Source organism: Cetorhinus maximus, chromosome 5, assembly GCF_964194155.1.
Source record: "Cetorhinus maximus chromosome 5, sCetMax3.hap1.1, whole genome shotgun sequence".
NCBI classification, from domain to species: Eukaryota; Metazoa; Chordata; class Chondrichthyes; order Lamniformes; family Cetorhinidae; genus Cetorhinus; species Cetorhinus maximus.
In genome coordinates this window covers 126,680,382-126,701,601 of record NC_135883.1, presented here as the reverse complement: position 1 = coordinate 126,701,601, position 21,220 = coordinate 126,680,382, and the positions used below count along the sequence as shown (strand labels likewise).

The 21,220-nt window shown below is 40.2% G+C and overlaps 1 protein-coding gene across 3 annotated transcripts in view; it reads left to right on the top strand.

Annotated features, from left to right (window-relative positions):
• The window catches only part of bckdhb (branched chain keto acid dehydrogenase E1 subunit beta), a 370,867-nt gene that overhangs the window by 182,098 nt on the left and 167,549 nt on the right, over positions 1 to 21,220 (top strand). For all 3 annotated transcript variants that reach the window (XR_013576645.1, XM_078542455.1, XM_078542456.1), the window contains one exon: positions 13,187 to 13,273. Coding sequence is in view for 2 of the 3 variants with exons in the window: in XM_078542455.1 (XP_078398581.1) it covers positions 13,187 to 13,273 (87 nt within the window). In the remaining variant the exon portion in view is untranslated. The remainder of the gene's footprint in view (positions 1 to 13,186; positions 13,274 to 21,220) is intronic.

The following is a 21,220-nucleotide window of genomic DNA, read 5'->3' as shown; positions in this document are numbered from 1 at the left end:
CACTTCGCTCCTTTAGACTATCCATAAACCACCTCTTTGACCAAGATTTGGTCATCTACCTTAATATCTCCTTATGTGACTTCGATGTCACATTTTGTTTTAAAGTACTCCAGTGAAATGCCTTGGGACATTTTCTTACGTTAAAGGCACTATATAAATACACGTTGTTGTTGGAGAAAACTTGCAGATGAAGTAGGAAAGTGGCAACTTAACTTTTGATAAATGTGAGGAGATGGACTTTTGGTAGGAAACGTACACCTTTGAAAATAAGAAGCTGAATGGGGTAGAAGAACAAAGAAATTTAAGGTTACAGTTGCACGAATGATTAAAAGCAAAATTCCAGGTCAGCAAAGACATTAAAAAGGCTAATAAAGCGCTGAAGTTTATTTCTATGAGTATAGAATTCTGAAGCAGTGAAACTATGTTAAACTTGTATCGGACTCTGGTCAGGCTACCCTTAGAGAACTGTGCTTAGTTCTAGTTTCCATATTGTAAAAAGGACATAGATGCACTGGAGAAACTGCAAAAAACGATTTTCAAGGATAGTCACTGGCCCTCTATCCAGCTCTACCTATCCCACCCCCCTTAACCAGCTTATATTTCACCTCATTCCTATATTTCCTTAGTTCTGATAAAGAGTCATACGGACTCAAAACGTTAACTGTATTCCTCTCCGCAGATGCTGTCAGACCTGCTGAGTTTTTCCGGCTATTTTTGTTTTTGTTTCAAGGATAGTGCCAGAACTGAAAGATCACATCTGTTAGGAAGGAATGAACAGGCTGGGGTTTTTTTTCTTTAGAAAGAAACTCATCAGTGGTGACCTGAAAAAGTTTTTAAAATTATGAATGGGATTAAAAAAGAAAGATTTTAATTTGTATAGTGTCTTTCATAAACTCAGGATGTCCTAAAACACTTTACAGCCCCATTCAGCTGACTGCCAATTTGAAGTGGCATTCAGGATTCATTTATTGTTTACATCCTGCTCATTTCCATCATCAATAGTAAAAGCTTATAACCTGAGAAATACTAGATTAATAAAAATTGTATTATTAAATGAGCTCAAACTGAGGCCCAGTTTTATATGCAGAATTAGCCCTTCTGAAGTAATGCAAGATCAGAATTCTGCTGGCATTTGATATCTAACAGTTACAGAGGAATGAGTGGAAGGGGAAAAGCCCTTAAACATTTGCCTTTATGTAGAATCCTTGCTGATTCACTTTTATTTTGCATAATATATGTAATGAATAATTCCTTAATATTTCTCTGTTCTCTGTGTTCTTAGTTGTAACAATTGAACAAATCAACAAAAAAACACTCATGGTTTATTTTTAAACTCCTAGCCTGCAATGAAAATACCCCTTTTTAAAAACAGACTTCTGGAGCCCTGATGGTTCAGTGGATCAATGTTCTGTTTATTGCAGAGTTTGTCACATAGATCAAAAATCTTGGGTTCATTCATTGGTCAATGCTAAGTTAGCCAAACTAAGCTGGACGATGATGAGGCAACATAATTGCTTGAGTATTCCCATGCATTTTGAGGGTGGGGGAGAGAGAGAGATCTGGAAGGGATCCTTCTGCACCTCTGTAATATAAAAGCTTCTTTAGCCACTGTTGTAAATGCAATATGTGGACATTTAATTTGCATCAAATATGATGGCTTCTGTGTTTGTTTAGCCGATCAACTGTCATTGTCTAGAGTCTCAAATGAGCAATTGTTGCATGGGGGAGACACCAAAGAGATGGAAGCATTAATGGAAATGTAGGAGAAATAAGTAGATAGAAATTTCAGGCAAAAGAAACGAAGCATTTTGTACCTATTATCCCAGTGCATGATTTCAAGGTTATATAATTTTACTTTCGCTTCCTTTCATTACTATTTGTGATGTTTGATTATTTGATCCCATTAACCAGAATTCACTGGTATGTTAAATGTGGTGGCTACCAGCTGAAATAATTAACTTAAGAAGAGATGGTAAAGATCAAATGTGTTTTTAAATAAGCAGTTAATTGTTTCCGTTTAACTTCCTGTTTAAGTTAGATAGTGTTGACTTCATTTTTCTATTTAAAAACCACTGTAGACACAGAGGGCCACATCTGTTTTTAGGATTTTTATAATCCAAGAGGAAAGATGATGGCCAGCACAAGTACTTAATAGTCATTTTGTAGTACAGAATTGCTGAAAAAAGAGATATGTTAAAAAAGCATTTCATCTTGCATTCATCAGAACAGCTCGCAAACATTTTCCAACAGTAATGGAGTAACAACAATGTATACTGCATGTGAAGAGGCGGCTGATTGGTTAGCAATTGGACTCTGATTGGTGGAGGCGTTAGCATAGAGAATGCAGCATGAAACAGTTAACTGCCCAGCTTCTCATGCAATATAAATTGTTGTTCCCCTGTTACGGGTGGAAATTTCTTGCGAGGTATCCAGGTGAGTATAAAATAAAAAGCTTTGATAGGGATGGGCAATAAATGCTGGCCCAGCCAGCGAAGCCCATATCCCATAAATTAATTTTTAAAAAGTCTCTTTTTTCCATCAATACTCAAATACTTAATAACTGTTACTGAAAAGATCAGTGTTCAGAATATACCCTTTTTATGATCAATAATTTAAAAAAAAATCTTTTACATTAACAATGTATATCATTAAACAAACTGTTCTGTACACTTTCTCCCATTGGAGGAGACAGGATTCAGTGAAAATCAGACCTGTAGATTGAGTGCAGCAGGTGTAGGCCAATGCAGATGAATGTAAGGTTATGCATGTTCGAACAAGAAATAAGTACCTGGCAAAGGGATGCTGTTTGCCTAAGTCCATGTTAATATTATGGGAGCAAGCTGGGCCTACGGGGACACAAGTGAGTGTCCCTCCAATCCCCTAGTGAAATTGATAAATTGAGAAAAAAAATTAAAAATCCAGAAATCAAACCACAATAATGTCAGGGGCAATTATAATAGGTATTCCCTGTGGCAGCTACTTTCAATGAAGGTATTCAATGAACTGATATATGGCAAAAGTAGAAAAAGATGTTGAATGTAGCAGTTCACTGAAACCATCAACTGACGCTCAAAGTAGATCGTATATTCACACAGAATACTCTATGCAGTTTCTGACACCCTGTTGAAGAGCAATGAGAAGATCAGTAGACTAATATTCTGAAGAGAGATTCACCCATTGGAGATGACACTCTTCCAGAACTCCTCACATTAACCACAATCGTCCCATACCAGATCATGTATAACCCCCATGCACATAAGACCAAAAAACATAGGAGCAGAAATTAGGCCATTTGGCCCATCGAGTCTGCTCCGCCATTCAATCATGGCTGATAAGTTTCTTAACCCCATTCCCCCGTCTTCTCCCCGTAACCTTTGATCCCCTTACCAATCAAGAACCTATCTATCTCGGTCTTAAATACACTCAATGACCTGGCCTCCACAGCCTTCTGTGGCAATGAATTCCATAGATTCACCACTCTCTGGCTAAAGAAGTTTCTCCTCATCTCTGTTCTAAAAGGTCTTCCATTTACTCTGAGGCTGTGCCCTCGGGTCCTTGTCTCTCCTACTAATGGAAACATCTTCCCCACGTCCACTCTATCCAGGCCTTTCAGTATTCTTTAAGTTTCAATAAGATCTCCCCTCATCCTTCTAAACTCCATCGAGTATAGACCCAGAGTCCTCAAATGTTCCTCATATGTTAAGCCTTTCATTCCTGGGATCATTCTCGTGAACCTCCTCTGGACCCCCTCCAGGGCCAGCACATCCTTCCTGAGATACGGGGCCCAAAATTGCTCACAATATTCTAAATGTGGTCTGACCAGAGCCTTATAAAGCCTCAGCAGCACATCCCTGCTTTTATATTCTAGTCCTCTCGAAATAAATGCCAACATTGCATTTGCCTTCCTAACTACCGACTCAACCTGCAAGTTAACCTTAGGAGAATCCTGGACTAGGACTCCCAAGTCCCTTTGTACTCCAGACTTCTGAATTCTCTCCCCATTTAGAAAATAGTCCAAGCCTCTATTCTTCCTACCAAAGTGCATGACCTCACACTTCCCCACGTTGTCTTCCATCTGCCACTTCTTTGCCCATTCTCCTAACCTGTCCAAATCCTTCTGCAGCCTCCCCGCCTCTTCAATACTACCTGTCCCTCCACCTATCTTTGTATCATCTGCAAACTTAGCCAGGATGCCCTCAGTTCCTTCATCTAGATCATTAATGTATAAAGTGAAAAGTTGTGGTCCCAACACTGACCCCTGCGGAACTCCACTAGTCACCGGCTGCCATCCTGAGAAGGACCCCCTTATTCCCACTCTCTGCCTCCTGCCAGACAGCCAATCTTCTATCCATGCTAGTACCTTGCCTCTAACACCATGGGCTCTTATCTTACTGAGCAGCCTCCTGTGCGGCACCTTGTCAAAGGCCTTCTGGAAGTCCAAGTAGATAACATCCATTGGCTCTCCTTTGTCTAACCTACCCATTACCTCCTCAAAGAATTCTAACAGATTTGTCAGACATGACCTCCCCTTGATGAAACCATGCTGACTTTGCCCGATTTTACCATGCACTTCCAAGTATTCTGAAATCTCATCCTTAAGAATGGACTCTAAAATCTTACCAACGACCGAGGTCAGGCTAATTGACCTGTAATTTCCCGTACCTCTAGTATTGGCTAATATCCTATTTATAATTGATACTTCTGAGAATTTTTGTGCATGTACACACTAATATTGAAAAGGGAAAATGTTGATCTTTAATTGCAATAATTAAAATGTATTAACGGTTCTGGTTCTGCGTGGAGGCAAATGGGTTTTTGCAGAGATTAGTGTTTGCACTGTTGCTTTTTACTGTCTATATTCATAATATGGATGAAAGTGTTGTGTGAATTGTCAGCAACTTCACAGATAACACAAAGATTTGTGCTGGTATTAGAATCTTTAATGAGAATAAATATCAGATAATCATAATTAGGTTTAGATGTGCTGAGGGAATGGACCCATGTCTCTCAGAGAAAGTGGAAATCTATGTCTATTAATGTGCTCAGCATGGACTTGACCTGGGTTAGGTCTTCCTGATTAGTGCTTTACATTAGAACTGTTGAACCTAGATTAGCTGCGTGGGTTAACAAAGTCTGCTTTTCATGAATTCTTTGGGATGCGGTTGCAGAAACAGACCAGTACAAACCATATAAAAACATGTTCCACTTTAACAAAGGAGTTAATGTGCACCAGTAAAATATGTTAAGTAATATTGATGCAGCAATTGTGCTACTGGAATAAATGATGAAATAAGCTGTTCACTCCAAATACTAAGACTGGAAATATTTACTTTATCCTAGATTTAAAGGCTTGTACTTATGGGATTTGCTTGATCTCTGTGCTGAAAGTTAGCCTCACTTGTATATACTGAGGGAAAATTGTTTTCACTGAAGTATTTTACTGAAGTGACATAAATGTAAGTATTTAATGTTCTAAGTCTTATTTAGCCTCACTTGTACATGCTGAGGGAAAATTGTTTTTACTGAAGTATTTCACTGAAGTGGCATATGCGTAAGTATTTGATGTTCCAAGTTTTATTTATATAGATTGGAAAAAGTGATCTGTCACATTTAACTCCCGAATGGCTTAATGAGAATTTAATCCCTGTAGATAAGGATAAACCAGGCTCAGTTTTTAATTTATAGTTTGTTTTACAGGAACTGCATTTATTACATCTAGACTTTAACAGAGATGCTGAATATACTTCAATGATAATGTGTAATGGATAATATTGGCTCACCATATTTTTCAATGGTTGGCTGAGCCAAACATATCAGGAGAATATAAAATGCTGGAAAAACTCAGCAGGTCTAACAGCATCTGTGAAGAGAAAAACAGAGTTAACGTTTCAAGTCTGGATGACTCAGCTCTGAAGAAGAGTCATACAGACTCGAAACGTTAACTCTGTTTTTCTCTCCACAGATGCTGTTAGACCTGCTGAGTTTTTCCCAGCATTTTCTATTTTGGTTTCAGGTTTCCAGCATTCGCAGTATTTTGCTTCTATACCAGGAGAATATGGCTCACCACCTTCTCCTCGAGGCCAATTTGGTATGGGCAACAATCTTGCCAGTTATGCTCATCCCATGAAAGAATTTCTAAAAATCCAGGTTCAATCCCTGGTCTCTGATATTAGCTGCTCTCAGTAAGGAGAAGTGTGACAACTGTACCAATTAAATGCTCTTTAACCATGCAGGATTGGTGATTATGACAGCTATTTATAGTGACCACTATAGTGATTGAACTTCAAGTAAAAGCCTAATTGGCCTTAGCTGTGATGCCCATCATATTTCAATAGCCTGCCCACACTTTTCTGCCAAGACTTGTATATAAATGATGGCCACTTGGCAAGGCATTGGGGAATTCCTGGTTCCTGTGGAAGCATAAGTGAATAAAGACTGAACACTTACAGGAGAGTAGTGATGAAAATTAGTGGAGAAAAAGTGTTCATCACATTTCAGGTTTCATGTATGATAGCATTAAAATAGCAAAAATATTAAATAATAACTGAAATAAAAGCGTTTTGTTTAATTTTCTCACTCCATCTCCCAGCCTTGTACTTTTCTGTCACCTTCCTCTCTGATTTTCTGTTCACTCACCACCTCCCTAAAGGGAGCAACTCAAAAAATTTCTTGGGATGCAGATGTACTGGTAAGGTCAGCATTTATTGCCCATTACTAGTTACCTTGAGAAGGTGATGATGAACCACCACCTTGAACTGCTGCAGCCCACGTGGTGAAGATAATACCACCATGCTGTTAGATGGAGAATTTCAGAATTTTGACCCAATAACAATGAAGGAACAACGCTACATGTCCAGGCCTAGATGTTGTATGATTTGGAGGGGAATCTGGAGGCAATCGTGCTTCCTTAAACTTTGTCCCCCCACTCCTCCAAAGTAATGGAGGTCATGGGTTCAGAAGGTGATATTGAAGAAGCCTTGGCAAGTTGCTACAGTTCACACCCTCTTGGTAGTACACACCATAGCAATGGTGCACAGATTCAACAGTTGGCAGTTGCAAACCTTTTGCCTTGCTACTTATTTTGCATGTGCAATTCTGAAAGCTGAATGATAATCAATTTAACCATGGAGAATAACTCACTTCCTGGCTCCCCAAAGTCTGTCCATCATCGAAAAAGCACAAGCCAGGAGTGTGATGGAATTCTCTCCACTTGCCTGGATGAGTGCAGCTACAACAGTATTCAAGAAACTCGATGCCATCCAAGGCCAAGCAACCTACTTGTTATGTACTCCATCTGCCAACTTAAACATTCACTCCCTCCACCATTGACAGACAGTGGCTCCTGTGCGCACCATGCACAGGATACACTGCAGCAATTTGCCAAGCTGACTTTGATAGCACCTTCCAAAGCTGCAACCTCTACCAGCTGGAAGGACAAATGCGGCAGATGCATGGGAACATCACTATCTGCAAGTCCCCTCCAAACCACACACCCTATCCTGACTTGGAAATCGATTGTTGCCATTATTTGATTGATTGATCACTGAGCTCAACAACTTTAGATCATAACCTCTACCTCCATTTTGTTTTGTGTTCCTTTGCTGGTTATTTTCTCCCTCTTATCTCCTTTGCGTTCGGACAGCAACAATTTAGGATCGAGCCATTCACACCGCCCCGAGATACTTTCTTAAATTCAGTCTTGGGATTCGAGCTTCATTGGCATATCAGCATTTATTGCCCATCCATAATTGCCCTTTGTTGGTTTACTTGACCCATTATGACCCCCTTTGGCCTTGCACCATGAAACCATTTGCCATTTGATCTCTCCTGCCCTCCACCCTATTACCTTCCCTTTAGGTTTTCTTCACACCTTCCCACCCCACACTCACCTCCCCGCTTCATTTGCTCAAAACCTATTACTTTTCTAGACACAGACCTGAAATGTTAACTCTGTTTCTAACCGATCCTGTCAGTCCTGTTGAGTTTCCAGCATTTTCTGTTATCTCAGAATGATAGAGCCCTATAGTAGCCATCATAAAATCTTAAAATGTCAGTGTACTTAGTAAACAATATTATGCATGCATATAATCCTCTGAACTAATGCTTCATTCCACATGATCCAATCAAATTAAATTAATTATCCAGTGATGTAAATATATTTAACCATTACATAGTCAAACAAGTTTACGGTCATTTGAAGTATATATAGCAATTTGTTTTTTTTTTTGAAAAGATGCCTGTCAGTCTTTGTTTTGATTCAGAAGGGATTGTTTTAATAATTCTGTGGAGCAGGAAATTGAAAGAGGCCGTGGACTGCTCCTTATTATGAGTACAGATGAGAAGAATGCATAAAGTACTTAACAGACAGCAGCTAATAAGACTTCCATCCAGTCCTTTTTTCTGATTCACCACTCTTGCTGATAACCTATTCCATAATTTCATCACCTTCAAATCTTATGAAAACTTTATAATGTAAATATTCATTATTTACACTGTTAGGATGAGGCAATAATCCAAAGAAGCAGATTAAAGAAAATCGTAGAAAAATTCAAGTGTAAGTTAGCGAAAAAAGATTCTTCACCTAGAATAGGGTAGTTGGAATGTGGAATTCTCAGCCACAATCATTTTTGAGGCATAAGTTATAAATCTAATTATAAAAGGGAATTACATAGTTATTTTAAAAAAGTAGTAAAGGATACAGAGAATGAGCAAATGAGTGGGTTTTAACTAGGTGGCCCAGATGGAGGAAAACACTTTGAGTGTAATGACTTGTTTCTGCGCTATAACCTTCTATGTACATAATCTGTAACTCCATAGCCTGGTATATCCCTCACTCGACCATCATCATCAAGCTGGGGCATCATCCCTGGTTCAGTGAAGAGTGAATGAAAGCATGCCAAGAGCAGTACCAGGCACACCTAAAAATGAGGTATCAACTTGATAAAACTGAAACACAGGACTACTTGCATGCCAAACAGCAGAAGCAACATGTGATTGACAGAGATAAACTATCCCGCCAATGGCTCAGATGAAAGCACTGCAAGTCCTGCCATACCCAGTCATGTTGGGGACAACTAACCTGAGAAAGAGGTTCCACAAATATCACCATCCTCAATGATAGGGGATACACCAGTGTAAGAGACAAGGCTGAAGCATTTGCAACCATCTTCAGCCAAAAATGTTGAATGGATGATTCATCTTGGCCTCTTCCCAAGGTCCCCAGCATCGCAGATGCCAGTCGTCAGCCAATTCGATTCACTTCACGACTGAAGGCTTGGGTTGATAAGTATCAAGTTACATTCGTGTCACACAAGTGCCAGGCAAGGACCATCTCCAACAAGAGAGAATCCAGCCATCTCCCTTTGAATTCAATTGCATTACCATTGCTGAATCCCCCACTGTCAACCCCCTGAGGGTTACCATTGACCAGAAGCTTAACTGGACTAACCGATGTAAATACTGTTGCTGCAAAAGCAATTCAGAGGCTGGGAATTTTTAAAAATATATTTGTTCATGGAATGTTGCCATTGCTGGCTAGGCCAGCATTTATTGCCCATCCCTAATTGCCCTTGAGAAGCTGGTGGTGAGCAGCCTTCTTGAGCAGCTATGGTGTAGGTAAACCCACAGTGCTGTTAAGAATGGGGTAACTTCTGCAGAGAGTAACTCACCTCCTGGTTCCCCAAAGCCTCTCCACCATCTACGTACACAAGTCAGGAGTGTGATGGAATACTCTTCACTTGCCTGGGTGAGTGAAGGACCAACAACACTCAAGAAACTCGACACCACCCAGGACAAGGCAGCCCATTTGATGGGCACCCCATCCACCATCTTAAACATTTACTCCCTCCACCATTCAATGCGAAGTGGCAGCAGTGTGTACATCTACAAGATGCACTGCAGCAAATCACTAAGGCTCCTTTGACAGCACCTTCTGAACCTGCGACCTCTACACCTAGCAGGTCAAGAGTAGCAGATAGATGGGGACACCACCTGCAAGTTCCCCTCCAAGCCAAACACCATCCTGCCTTGGAAATATATCGCCATTCCTTTATTTTCTGGTTCAAATCCTGGAACTCCCTCCCTAACGGCACTCTTGGTGTACCGACATCACATGGATTGCAGTCGTTCAAGAAGGTAGCTCACCACCACCTTTTCAAGGATAATTAGGGATGGGAAACACATGCTGGCCTTGCCAGCGATACCCACATCCGGTGAAAGAATAAATAAAAGACAAAGTTACAGTCTGGACAACTATTCTGCAGTTCTAATTCTTGTACACCTTACAGCATTTCATAGGAATTCTGTTGTATGTTTTATGTTTCTTCCTCCTGTCCAAATGGAAGTTGAGGTCATCATATAATAATTTTTAAATTTATTTTTAACAGGGCAAATGGTGTCCGATATTCTGAAGTGTTCAATAACCTCTATGTCTCGTACTTAACATGTATGAATATAAGGGAAAAAATAAGCATATTAAATACTCTATTTTAAAACTGTAGAGTTGATCACTGATGTCTTTGTCAAATTTAAAAAGCAGAAGTTAGCCTTTAAAATTACACATTGGCTCTTAGCCATAGAGTCATAGAGGTCTACAACACAGAAAAAGGCCCTTCGGCACTTCGAGTCTGCACCGGTCAAACAAGTACCTAACTATTCTAATCCCATTTTCCAGCACCAGGCCTTGTATGCCATGTCATCGCAAGTGCACATCCAAATGCTTCTTAAATGTTATGAGGGTTTCTGCCTCTACCACCCCTTCAGGTAGTGAGTTCCACATTCCCACCACCCTCTGGGTGAAAAAATACTTCCTCACATCCCCTCTAAACCTCCTGCCCCTTACCTTAAATCTATGCCCCCTGGCTATTGATCCCTCCACCAAGGGGAAAAGTTCCTTCCTGTCTACCTTATGTATGCCCCTCATAATTTCATACACCTCAATCATGTCCCCCCTCAACCTCCACTGCTCCAGGGAAAATAACCCCAGTCTATCTAATCTCTCCTCATAATTAAAACTCTCCAACCCAGGCAACATCCTGGTAAATCTCCTCCACACTCTCTCTAGTGCAATCACATCCTTCTTATAATGCGAATTCCAGAACTGCACACAATACTCTAGCTATGGCCTAACCAGTGTTTTATACAGTTCCAGCATAGCCTCCCTGCTCTTATATTCTATTCCTTGGCTAATAAAGTCGTATCCCAAATGCCTTCTTAGCCACCTTATCTAACTGTCCTAATACCTTAATATCTTGCACACCAAGGTCTCTCTGATCCTCGGTATTTCCCAGGGTCCTACCATTCATCGCGTATTCCCGAACCTCCTTTGTCCTGCCCAAGTGCATCACCTCACACTTATCCGGATTAAATTCAATTTGCCACTGATCAGCCCATCTGACCAACCCGTCTATATCCTCCTGTAATCTAAGGCTATCCTCCTCACTATTTACCACCCCACCAATTTTTGTGTCATCCGCGAACTTACGATCAGCCCTCCTACATTCACGTCTAAATTGTTTATGTATACACAAACAGCAAGGGACCCAACACCGTGGAACCCCACTGGTCACTGGCATCCAGTTCCAAAAACACCCCTCAACCATCACCCTTTGTTTCCTGCCACTCAACCAATTCTGGATCCAATTTGCCAAATTGCCTTGGATCCCATGAGCTCTTACCTTTGTTATCAGCTTCCCATGTGGGACCTTATCAAAAGCCTTGTTGAAGCCCAAGTAGACAATGTCAAATGCATTGCCCTCATCTACACATTTGGTCACCTCTTCGAAAAATTCAATCAAATTGGTCAGACATGACCTCCCCTTAACAAAACCATGCTGACTCTTCTTGATTAATCCCTGCCTTTCCAAGTGTAGATTAATTCTATCCCTCAGAATTACTTCCAGTAGTTTCCCCACCACTGAGGTTAGACCAACTGGCCTGTAATTCCCTTCCTCCCTTCTTGAATAACGGTACCACATTGGCTGCCCTCCAGAGCTCTGGCACCTCTCCTGTGGCCAGAGAGGTATTGAAAATTATTGCCAGTGCCCCTGCTATCTCCTCCCTTGCCTCACTCAACAGCCTGGGATACAATTCATCCGGGCCTGGAGATTTATCTACTTTTAAACCTACCAGACCACTTAGAACCTCCTCCATTGATATGCTAATTTCTTTAATTATATCTTAGTCCTTCTGCCTGATTTCCATACCCACGTCATCCCTCTCACTTGTGAACACCGACACAAAGTATTCATTTAGAACCCTACCTACGTCTTCCAGCTCCACACGCAAATTACCACAATGGTCCTTAGTGGGCCCTACTCTTTTTTTAGTTCCCCTCTTACTCTTGATGTACTTGTAAAATAACTTTGAATTTTCCTTTATTTTACCTGCCAATGTTTTTTCATGCCCCCTTTTTGCTCTCCTAATTTCCTTTTTAAGATCCCCCTACACATTCTATACTCCTCTGGGGCTTCCACTGTTTTGAGCCCTTGGTATCTGCCATAAGCCCCCCTTTTTCTATTTATTCAATCCTGTATATCCCTTGACATCCAGGGTTCCCTGGTTTTGCTGGTCCCACCCTTTGTCTTTACTGGAATATGTTGGTCCTGTACTCTCCCTGTTTCCTTCTTGAATGAGTCCTACTGCTGTGACGCAGAATAACCCAAAAGTAGTTACTCCCAGTCCACTCTGGCCAAATCATATCTGATCTTATTAAAATCGGTCTTCCCCCAATTTAGAACGCTGATTTCTGGCCCATCTGTGTCCTTTCCCATAACAACCTTGAATCTAATGGAGTTATGATCACTATCTGCAAAATGCCCCCCCCCCCACTGATACCTCTACCACTTGCCCAGCTTCGTTCCCTAAAACTAAGTCCAAGCAGCATCACCCTGGATTAGATAATCCTACAGTTGTCAAACAGTGGTGGAAGTAAAATAATAATTATACCGCTATCATTATGGATTGAAGAAGTCATGCCAAATTATGTGAAATTAGGTGCCAAACATTAATGGTTATTATTCTTTGCATGGAAAAATAGCCCTTGCAATTTTCAGTTAAATTGTTTTGAGAGCTGCACCTCCAAAACATTTTTGGGAAAGGATCTATATTGGCAAACACATTCTGCCATAACATTCAAAGCTTTGCATTTATGTGTCAAATAATACCTTTTTCTCTGCTTCTATTTTAGTCTGTTGTGAAAACTGGGCGGTTGCTGATTAGCCATGAAGCTCCAATAACAGGAGGATTTGCTGCGGAGATCAGTTCCACAGTTCAGGTTTGTGAGTGTATATCTGTAGCTGCACAGCAAATGAATGAAAATAAGCCATTGCTTTGATTTGGAGTATACCACTGCACAGTACCTATTGGAAACAAATAGACGGTTTGGTGCATCGCACATTTTGTGACCTATCCTAAATGGCAACATCACCTTTCCAGATTCTGAGATTGCACAGTGATGTATAATTAACACTCAAGTTATATTTTGGACTTGCCTAAATGATTGGCACAAAATTTTCCTCCCATTTTCTAATTGCCCCAGAACATACGTCAATTGCAATCAATAATAGGTGTGCAACTTTCCCCAAAGCATCCATGGATGCTGCTCTGACCAGGCTCCTCCATTTTTAAGTGCCTCTGGACACAGCAGTTTTGAATTTTTAACATTTCAATAAGTCTTAATTTGACATTTCATTTTCTTGAATTTGTTTCCCAGTTATCATCCTTGCTTTTCTTCCATGTCGTCTTGTCTTGGTGATACTGATTGAGTCAGCAGTCACTTTTTGGTACCATGCCCAAGTGGCCGTTAGCCTTGCGAGTCATCCTTGACACTGAGTTGAGGACAGACTATCTGAACATAGGGAACTTCACAACTGAACCAGATTCTGTATTCACAAAGGCATCCACGCGATTGCAGTTCTGCTAAGGATGGGGCCACTGTAGCAAGCAGAAATTGGGAATGGGAATCTTGGTTGATATTCTGTCCACTGTCAAGTTGTAACAGCCAGTGGTTGTGTTCCTATTGTGTTCCATCTGAAAACTGCTAATTCAGCACAGACCAGAAATCAAAGCTTGGAAATTCCCTATTCCCAAATTCCCTGCCTAAAAGACATTGGTGAACCAGATGGATTTTTAATGACAATCGACAATGGTTTCATATTCATCATTAGACTTTTAATTCCAAATTTTTTTATTGAATTCAAATTTCAGCACCTGCCGTGCAATTTGAACCCAGGTCGGTTCCCCAGAGCGTTACCCTGGGTATTTGGAGTAATACCAGTGACAATACCACTGTGCCACTGCCTCCCCGTAACTGGAGACTTAAAACAGTAATATGCCTGAAAGTCCTGCGTAGGAGCTCATAGCCAGACTCTAGCCTGCTGTGCTTTGCCATCAAAATTCTTGGCTATAAAAGGTTGTGATTATAGTGTGTATCTAATCCATACCTTCAGTGGCCTCACTGACAATTTTCAGTATGTATTTTAATTTTTCCCACTCACTAATCTTTTGGGAACCATAATTTATGATTCTGTGTGACGTTATTTAACTATTAACCATTTGGATACTTGTTGGAGATTTCAGCACCTGAAAATACTCCAGCAAATTGTTTAGTTCATTTCCAAAATACCATGAATTGAGTCATGGCTTTAGATTGTGTGTGCTCCTGTAATTTAGAATGTTATCATTTTTTAGAGAATTCGACAGATGTGCAAGCTGTACTTCAAAAGCATTATGTTTGTAGTGTCTGAGTCTATTCTGGCATGGCCCATGGACATATTTTTACCCAGACTGACAACTAAAGTATGAAGAAATTTTCAGTTTCCATATTATTTTGTAGGTTTTGTAATATGTTTGTGCCCTTATTTAAATTATTGCTACTGTTGACTGCGTGTTGGCCAGGGCGTCAAATAATTAATTTCTTAAAAACCTAGGGCAGTTGTGGAATATTAAACACTGAAATTATTCAAACCCCATTCATACCTGCCATTTTGATACTCATATTTCTCAAAGTGGTTGCTTGGGTGAAGCAAAGTGATAAACAGGTCAAAATGGATTGCTTTCCAAATTGCCACTTAAACATGTTTCAATGGATGATGTTTCCATCAAAGGTTGGCATCAACTGCAGCTGTGGAAATAACCTTGAACTGAATTGTATCATCCTCCAGGTCAAAGAAGATAGCATTCGCCAATACACGTGTATGTGGATTTACAATTGAATTACCAATTGTAATTGTTGCAAATTTAGTTTTATATTCAGTATTGAAATTACTTTAAAAAGTCTTTTGTTTCTAAAAATTTAAAATGAACTGGTATTTCATAAATACAAAGTTAATGTAGGTGAAAGACCACCTTTCACTAATACTCAACAGGGTTTATCGCACTTGGTGTATTGTCATTAAACTGGTGTCAGTCACCTTCTGATGTCTTAGAGGAGTGCTTGTTATGAATACGTAGGATTTGTCAATGACCAGTTGTAAAGGAATCACTTTAATTGGTTATGTGGAACTATAATTTGTATTTTTACCTTTCTGTTTACCTGTTGATGTTAAAAATGGACTAGTAAAATTGAAGTCCTCAGGTAGGTAGATATCAGAAACATAATTTGAAAATATTTAACCTTGGAAAGATCTATGATATACTTCTATTAAATGACAGTACAAGTGTTAAAGGAAGATATGTCGCATCTAGAGTTTATATTACTTGTGCTCACTTGTGCTCTGGACTCGTATTCCAGTGACCCAGGGTAATGCTCTGGGGAACCGGGTTCAAATCCCACTATGGCAGATGGTGAAATTTGAATTCAATAAAAATCTGGAATTAAAAGTCTGATGATGACCACGAAACCATTGTTGATTGTTGTAAAAACCCATCTGGCTCACTGATGTCCTTTGGGCAAGGAAATCTGCCATCCTTACCTTGTCTGGCCTACATGTGACTCCAGACCCACAGTAATGTGGTTGACTATTAACTGCCCTCTGAACAAGAGCAATTGGGTTTGGGCAATAAATGTTGGCCTAGCCAGTGGCGCCCACATCCAATGAACAAATATAAAAAAAAATAGAGGTTTTTTTTTGCCTGTGGTGGCCCTGCAAGTTTGGAAAGTGTTCCTCAAGTTGGTTGCTTGTCATTGCAATTTTATTATTTCCACGTGTAATACAATTAAATTTAGAGGTCTAATTGGAATATATGCCAAGCTACCCTCTGCTGCTTACCACAAACTCTTGTGAATATGGAAAAAACATGCCAGTCTGTTGAGAAAAATAAATTATTCTACAAAATGAAAGTGTATAAGTCACCCACATTTTAAAACTTTTTCATTTGTTGGAAATCCTAGCTAATTAAAATTCTTCAGAAAAACAAGGGTTTCTTGCTTCCTGGATTTGTAACATTGCTCACTTGAAATCCAATTATTATACCCTAATATGTCAGGTCAGTAAGTTTTACTATGTGCCTGGGCTTGGAAATCACCCTGTGCATGTGATCATTTTTAATTCTCAAAAGTGTAAACTGTACTATTGCAAAGCCATATTTTGAATTATGTTTTGCATCTGTCTACTCTCATTATTTTCATTTTAGAAAACATGAAGAATGCTATTGCTTTTCAAATTCTAAAGATATTTTAGTTTCCAAAATCATCATATCTTTTGTATCTGACAAAGATGCACATTTAGGGCCTAAAGCTTTCATAATTTACTTTTGGATTCTGAATGTTGAAGCTTGGGGGTATGAAATTAACTGCAAGTGGAAGAGTTGGATGTGATGTTTATTTTGTGAATGTGCTTGGCTTGCACCTTTTTGCTAAGTCCAAAACAAGACAGAGGAGGATTGTGGCAGAGTAGGAGGTGGAGCTGTGGCTTGAATTTTTGTTTGCTTTGGTATGGATGAAAGTTCATTCAGGTCATTAATAATTTAATGTTTCCACTTTGTAGGCGCAGAAATAAGTGGAAGAAATGGACTTTACAAATTTACCATCTCAATGCTTTTACCTTTTGATGTGTCTTGAGGAAGTGAGAGACCTGCCAGGGAACTATGCAAATATTGGAACTTTGTTCTGAAAATTGGCTTTTCTGCCGCTCCCTCCCCCTGGTAGGGGTTCAAATTCAGCCCAAACTGATGGGATAAACATTCTTATTTTGGTGATTGTAATGGCATTATGTTAAATGAATTTTAGTAGACTAAATCGATTTGCTAGTGGCAGTGAGTCCCCAACACAGAGCTACTTATAATTAAGCCATACACTGATGGTCATATTTGTGGATAATGTGCAAAATGAAAACTTTAGATTAGAACATACTCTGGAGATCCCTGCATCCAGTTTTCCCCTTCCCTGAAAATTGAATCCCCATCTACATAGCCAATCTTTATGCATAAGGCCATTTAATTCTGGAGCCAGCACCTCTGATTGGCTCTCCAGCTTTGAGAGCTTGCCCACCACCCTTAATTAGATAGAGAACCTGTCTCCATGCCAAGTAAGAGGACACCCCTGTGAAAATCCCAACAAGTTACTGTTTCCCTCCAGGGGTAGGTTTGGGACCCAGAAACAGCCTTGAATTCTGTTCCCATCCCCAAGAGGGAAAATCTAGCCCATGGTCTCTCCAGTTCATTGAGCAAGCAGAGAAAAATAGGCCAATATTTCAAATGTGATCTTTGATCAGAATTTAGAGTATTGATCAGCTGGAAACTTTAATCTATATTTTTCTGCTCTTATGGCTGGCCGCCTGCTATGCATTTGCAACGTTTTTAGCCTTAACTTGGGGGAAAAATTGTGAAGAATGTGTTATACATTAGCTGGTCCTCTTCAGGAAAGAAAGAGTTCCTTAGATACTATTTTCTACTCAAATATATGAAATAAAGCAGATGGAACACAACTTTTAGGCTAAGTATTTTGTTTTCCTGCTCTTTTAGTGTGACATTGTAACTGCAGCAGGATATTAGGAAGGCAGTTGTTTAATAGTGTTAAGTTTTCTTAGGGAGGTACAGTCATTCCAAAAAGCTGTGGTTTGTTGTTTGGATAGTAGAAGCATGGGGGATGTAGTGGTCGAGGAAGTGCTTTTCCTTGTGACAGGGAGGCATTCCTTCAATTTTGCCTTCAAGTATGCTTAAGGATTTAAAGAGCTTTCATGTAGACATTTGAAAACAAAATTGCAGGGGAGGCATGGTGGTACAACATGCTGGAGCTCCAGCTTGCTGCACTACAGAGCAGAGCCCACTGTTAGAATCATAAAATGGTTACAGCACAGGAGGAGGTCATTCGGCCTTTCATGTCCATGCAGGCTTTCTGCACGAGCAACTCACCTGGTCCCATGCCTCTGCCTTTTCTCCAAAGCTTGCAAATGTCTTCTCTTCAGATAATTATTCAATTCTGTTTTGAAGGTTTTCATTGAATCTATCTCCACCGCATTTTCAAGCAGTGCATTTTAGATATTAACCATTCACTCATGGAAAAGTTATTCCTCATGTCATCGTTGCCTCTTTTGCCATTCACCTTAAATCAGTGCCCTCTGTTTCTGGATCCTTCTGCCAATGGAAACAATTTCTCCTGATCTATTCTGCCCAGGCGCCTCATGATTTTGAACACCTCTATCAAATCCCTTTTTCATCTTCTCTTCTCCGAGGAGAAAGTCTCAGCTTCTCCAACCTATCTACATAGCTGAAATTCCTCATCACTGGAACCATTCTCGTGATTCTTTTCTGCACCCTTTCAAAAGTCTTTACAGTTTTCTTAAAGCGTGTTGCCCAGAACTGGACACACTGCTCCAGTTGAGACCAAATCAGTGTTTGATATTCTCACCATCCCTGTCCCGACCATACCACTGACTGGAGATGAGGCACTTTCACGCTGAGACTTGGGCTGTACCAAAAAGGTGCCAATAAGGTGTCAGTATTAAATACTGTCTAGATGGAAAACCTTTTAGTCTCAATTGCATCTATGGCAAAATTAAACTGACCACCACAGATATACATGATCTGCAATTACCTACTCTGCACCAGATTTGCAAACCACTCTTGATCTTTACAATTCTGCACGCAAGAAACTCGGTCTGTCCTTGCCTCGAATGTTGCCAAAACAAAGCTCTTATATCAATCCACACCTGGTAAATATGTGGTGGCATAGTGGTATTGTCACTGGGCTAGTACTCCAGAGGCTCAGGGTAATGCTCTGGGGACCCAGGTTGAAATTTTACCACAGCGGATGGTGAAATTGAATTCAGTAAAAAAAAAACCTGGAATTAAAAGCCTGATGATGACCACAAAACCATTGCGGATTGTAGTAAAAACCCATCTGGTTCACCAATGTCCTTTAGAGAAGGAAATCTGCTGTTGTTGCCTGGTCTGGCCTACACGTGACTCCAGACCCACAACAATGAACAAGGGCAATTAGGGATGGGCAATAAATGTTGGCCGAGCTAGCGATGCCCACATCCCATGAGCAAATTTTAAAAAAGGTCCTGTTTCCTCAATTCTCAAGTGGCCAATGTTCCAGGGAGGGCACTCTGAAGCTCTCCTTGAAGCGCAGCAGCTTTGTCATTAATGACTGGGAAGAGCTTGCTACCAGTCATTCAGAATGGCGAAAACTTGTCCATCAGGCTGCATGACTCTTTGAGTCCAAATGCTTTAATGATGAGACAGAGAAAAAAAGAAAAGGAAGCAAATCATGCACTTTGGATTCCACTACGTCGTGGGACGTATTGCCTCATGTGCCCCAAGATATACTGGTCGAGAATCGGCCTGTTCAGTCACATGAAGATCCATGGCAGAAACTTACGACCCTGAGTAGATGTCACCCTCGAATCGAGGGACAGCCAGTGATGACCAAAAAGGTAATCTTCCATATATAAGATTCCAAGTTACTGCTAAAATAAATGGTTGAAAATATTTGCAACAGGCTATGATGGATCTATTGATGATATTGAACACGGAGACCAGAAAATGATGTCTGTCTTTCTTCTCATGAAATACATACATCTTTTAGTTTTAAAAGGCAAGTGCTTTTTAAAACATAGCTGTAAGTTGAAACTTTGCAAAACAATGTTTACTATTAAAACCACAGTGTCTGGAAGTTTAGCAGAGAGAGTAAGAGGAACTTCTTCATATAAGAGCAGAAGAAATTATTACAGGAGTCCATCCAACCTGTACTGTCATTCGAAAAGACCATGGCTAACCTTCTACATCAGCTGTGCTTTTCTGCCCTATCCCCATATTTCTTTGTTACCTTAGTGCCCAAAAACCTATAACGATCACAGTCTTGAAAACACTCAATGACTGAGCATCCCACAGCTCACTGGGGTAAAGAATTCCAAAGATTCATAACCTCTTAGTGAAGAAACTTCCCCTCATTTCAGCCCTAACTGAGCCACTCCTTATGCTGAGACAATAACCCCTGGTTCTGAACCCTGCATCCAGGGGAAACAGCCTCCCTGTCAAGCTCTCTTGGAATCTTGTATGTTTCAATATCACCTCTCATTCTTCTAAACTCCAGAGAATGTAGGCCCATTTTATTCAATCTTTCCTCACAGGACAGCTGTCTCATCTCAGGAATCAATCTAGTAAACCTTTTTTGGATCCTCTTTAAGATAAATATATCCTTCCATTGGTAAGAAGACCTAAATTGTACACAGTATTCTAGGTATGGCCTCACCAAATCCTGCCCTAATTACAGCAAAACTTCCTTACCCTTATACTCCAACCCCATTGCAGTGAAGGTTAACATACCATCTGCCTTCCTAATTGCTTGCTGTACTTGCATGTTATCCTTCTGTAATTCATGTACAAGAACCCCTAACTCCCTCTGAATGTGAACATTTACTAGCCTCTAATTTTTGAAAAAGTTCTATGTTTTTCCGGTTTTCCTACCAAAGTGTAAAACACTTCACTTTTCCCCATGTTATACTCCATTAGCTACCAACTTGTCTAATCACTTAGCCAGTCGATATCCCTTTGCAGACTCCTTACATCTTCACTACAGCCTACTTTCCCACCCACCGTTGCATCATCAGCAAACTTGGGGTATGCTACACAGAATTAAGAGGCTATCACTTCCATGTTAGTGGCTGAGGCAGAAACTGTGCCAACATTCAAGATTAGATTGTGTCATTAGATATAGGAATAGGAGATTAAAGGATCAGAGATAGAGCAGGCAAATATGATTAGATCTATTTGCTCACACAAGGACCTATATGAGTATTTTCACAATACTGGTAAAAGATAATGTGACAAAGAAGAT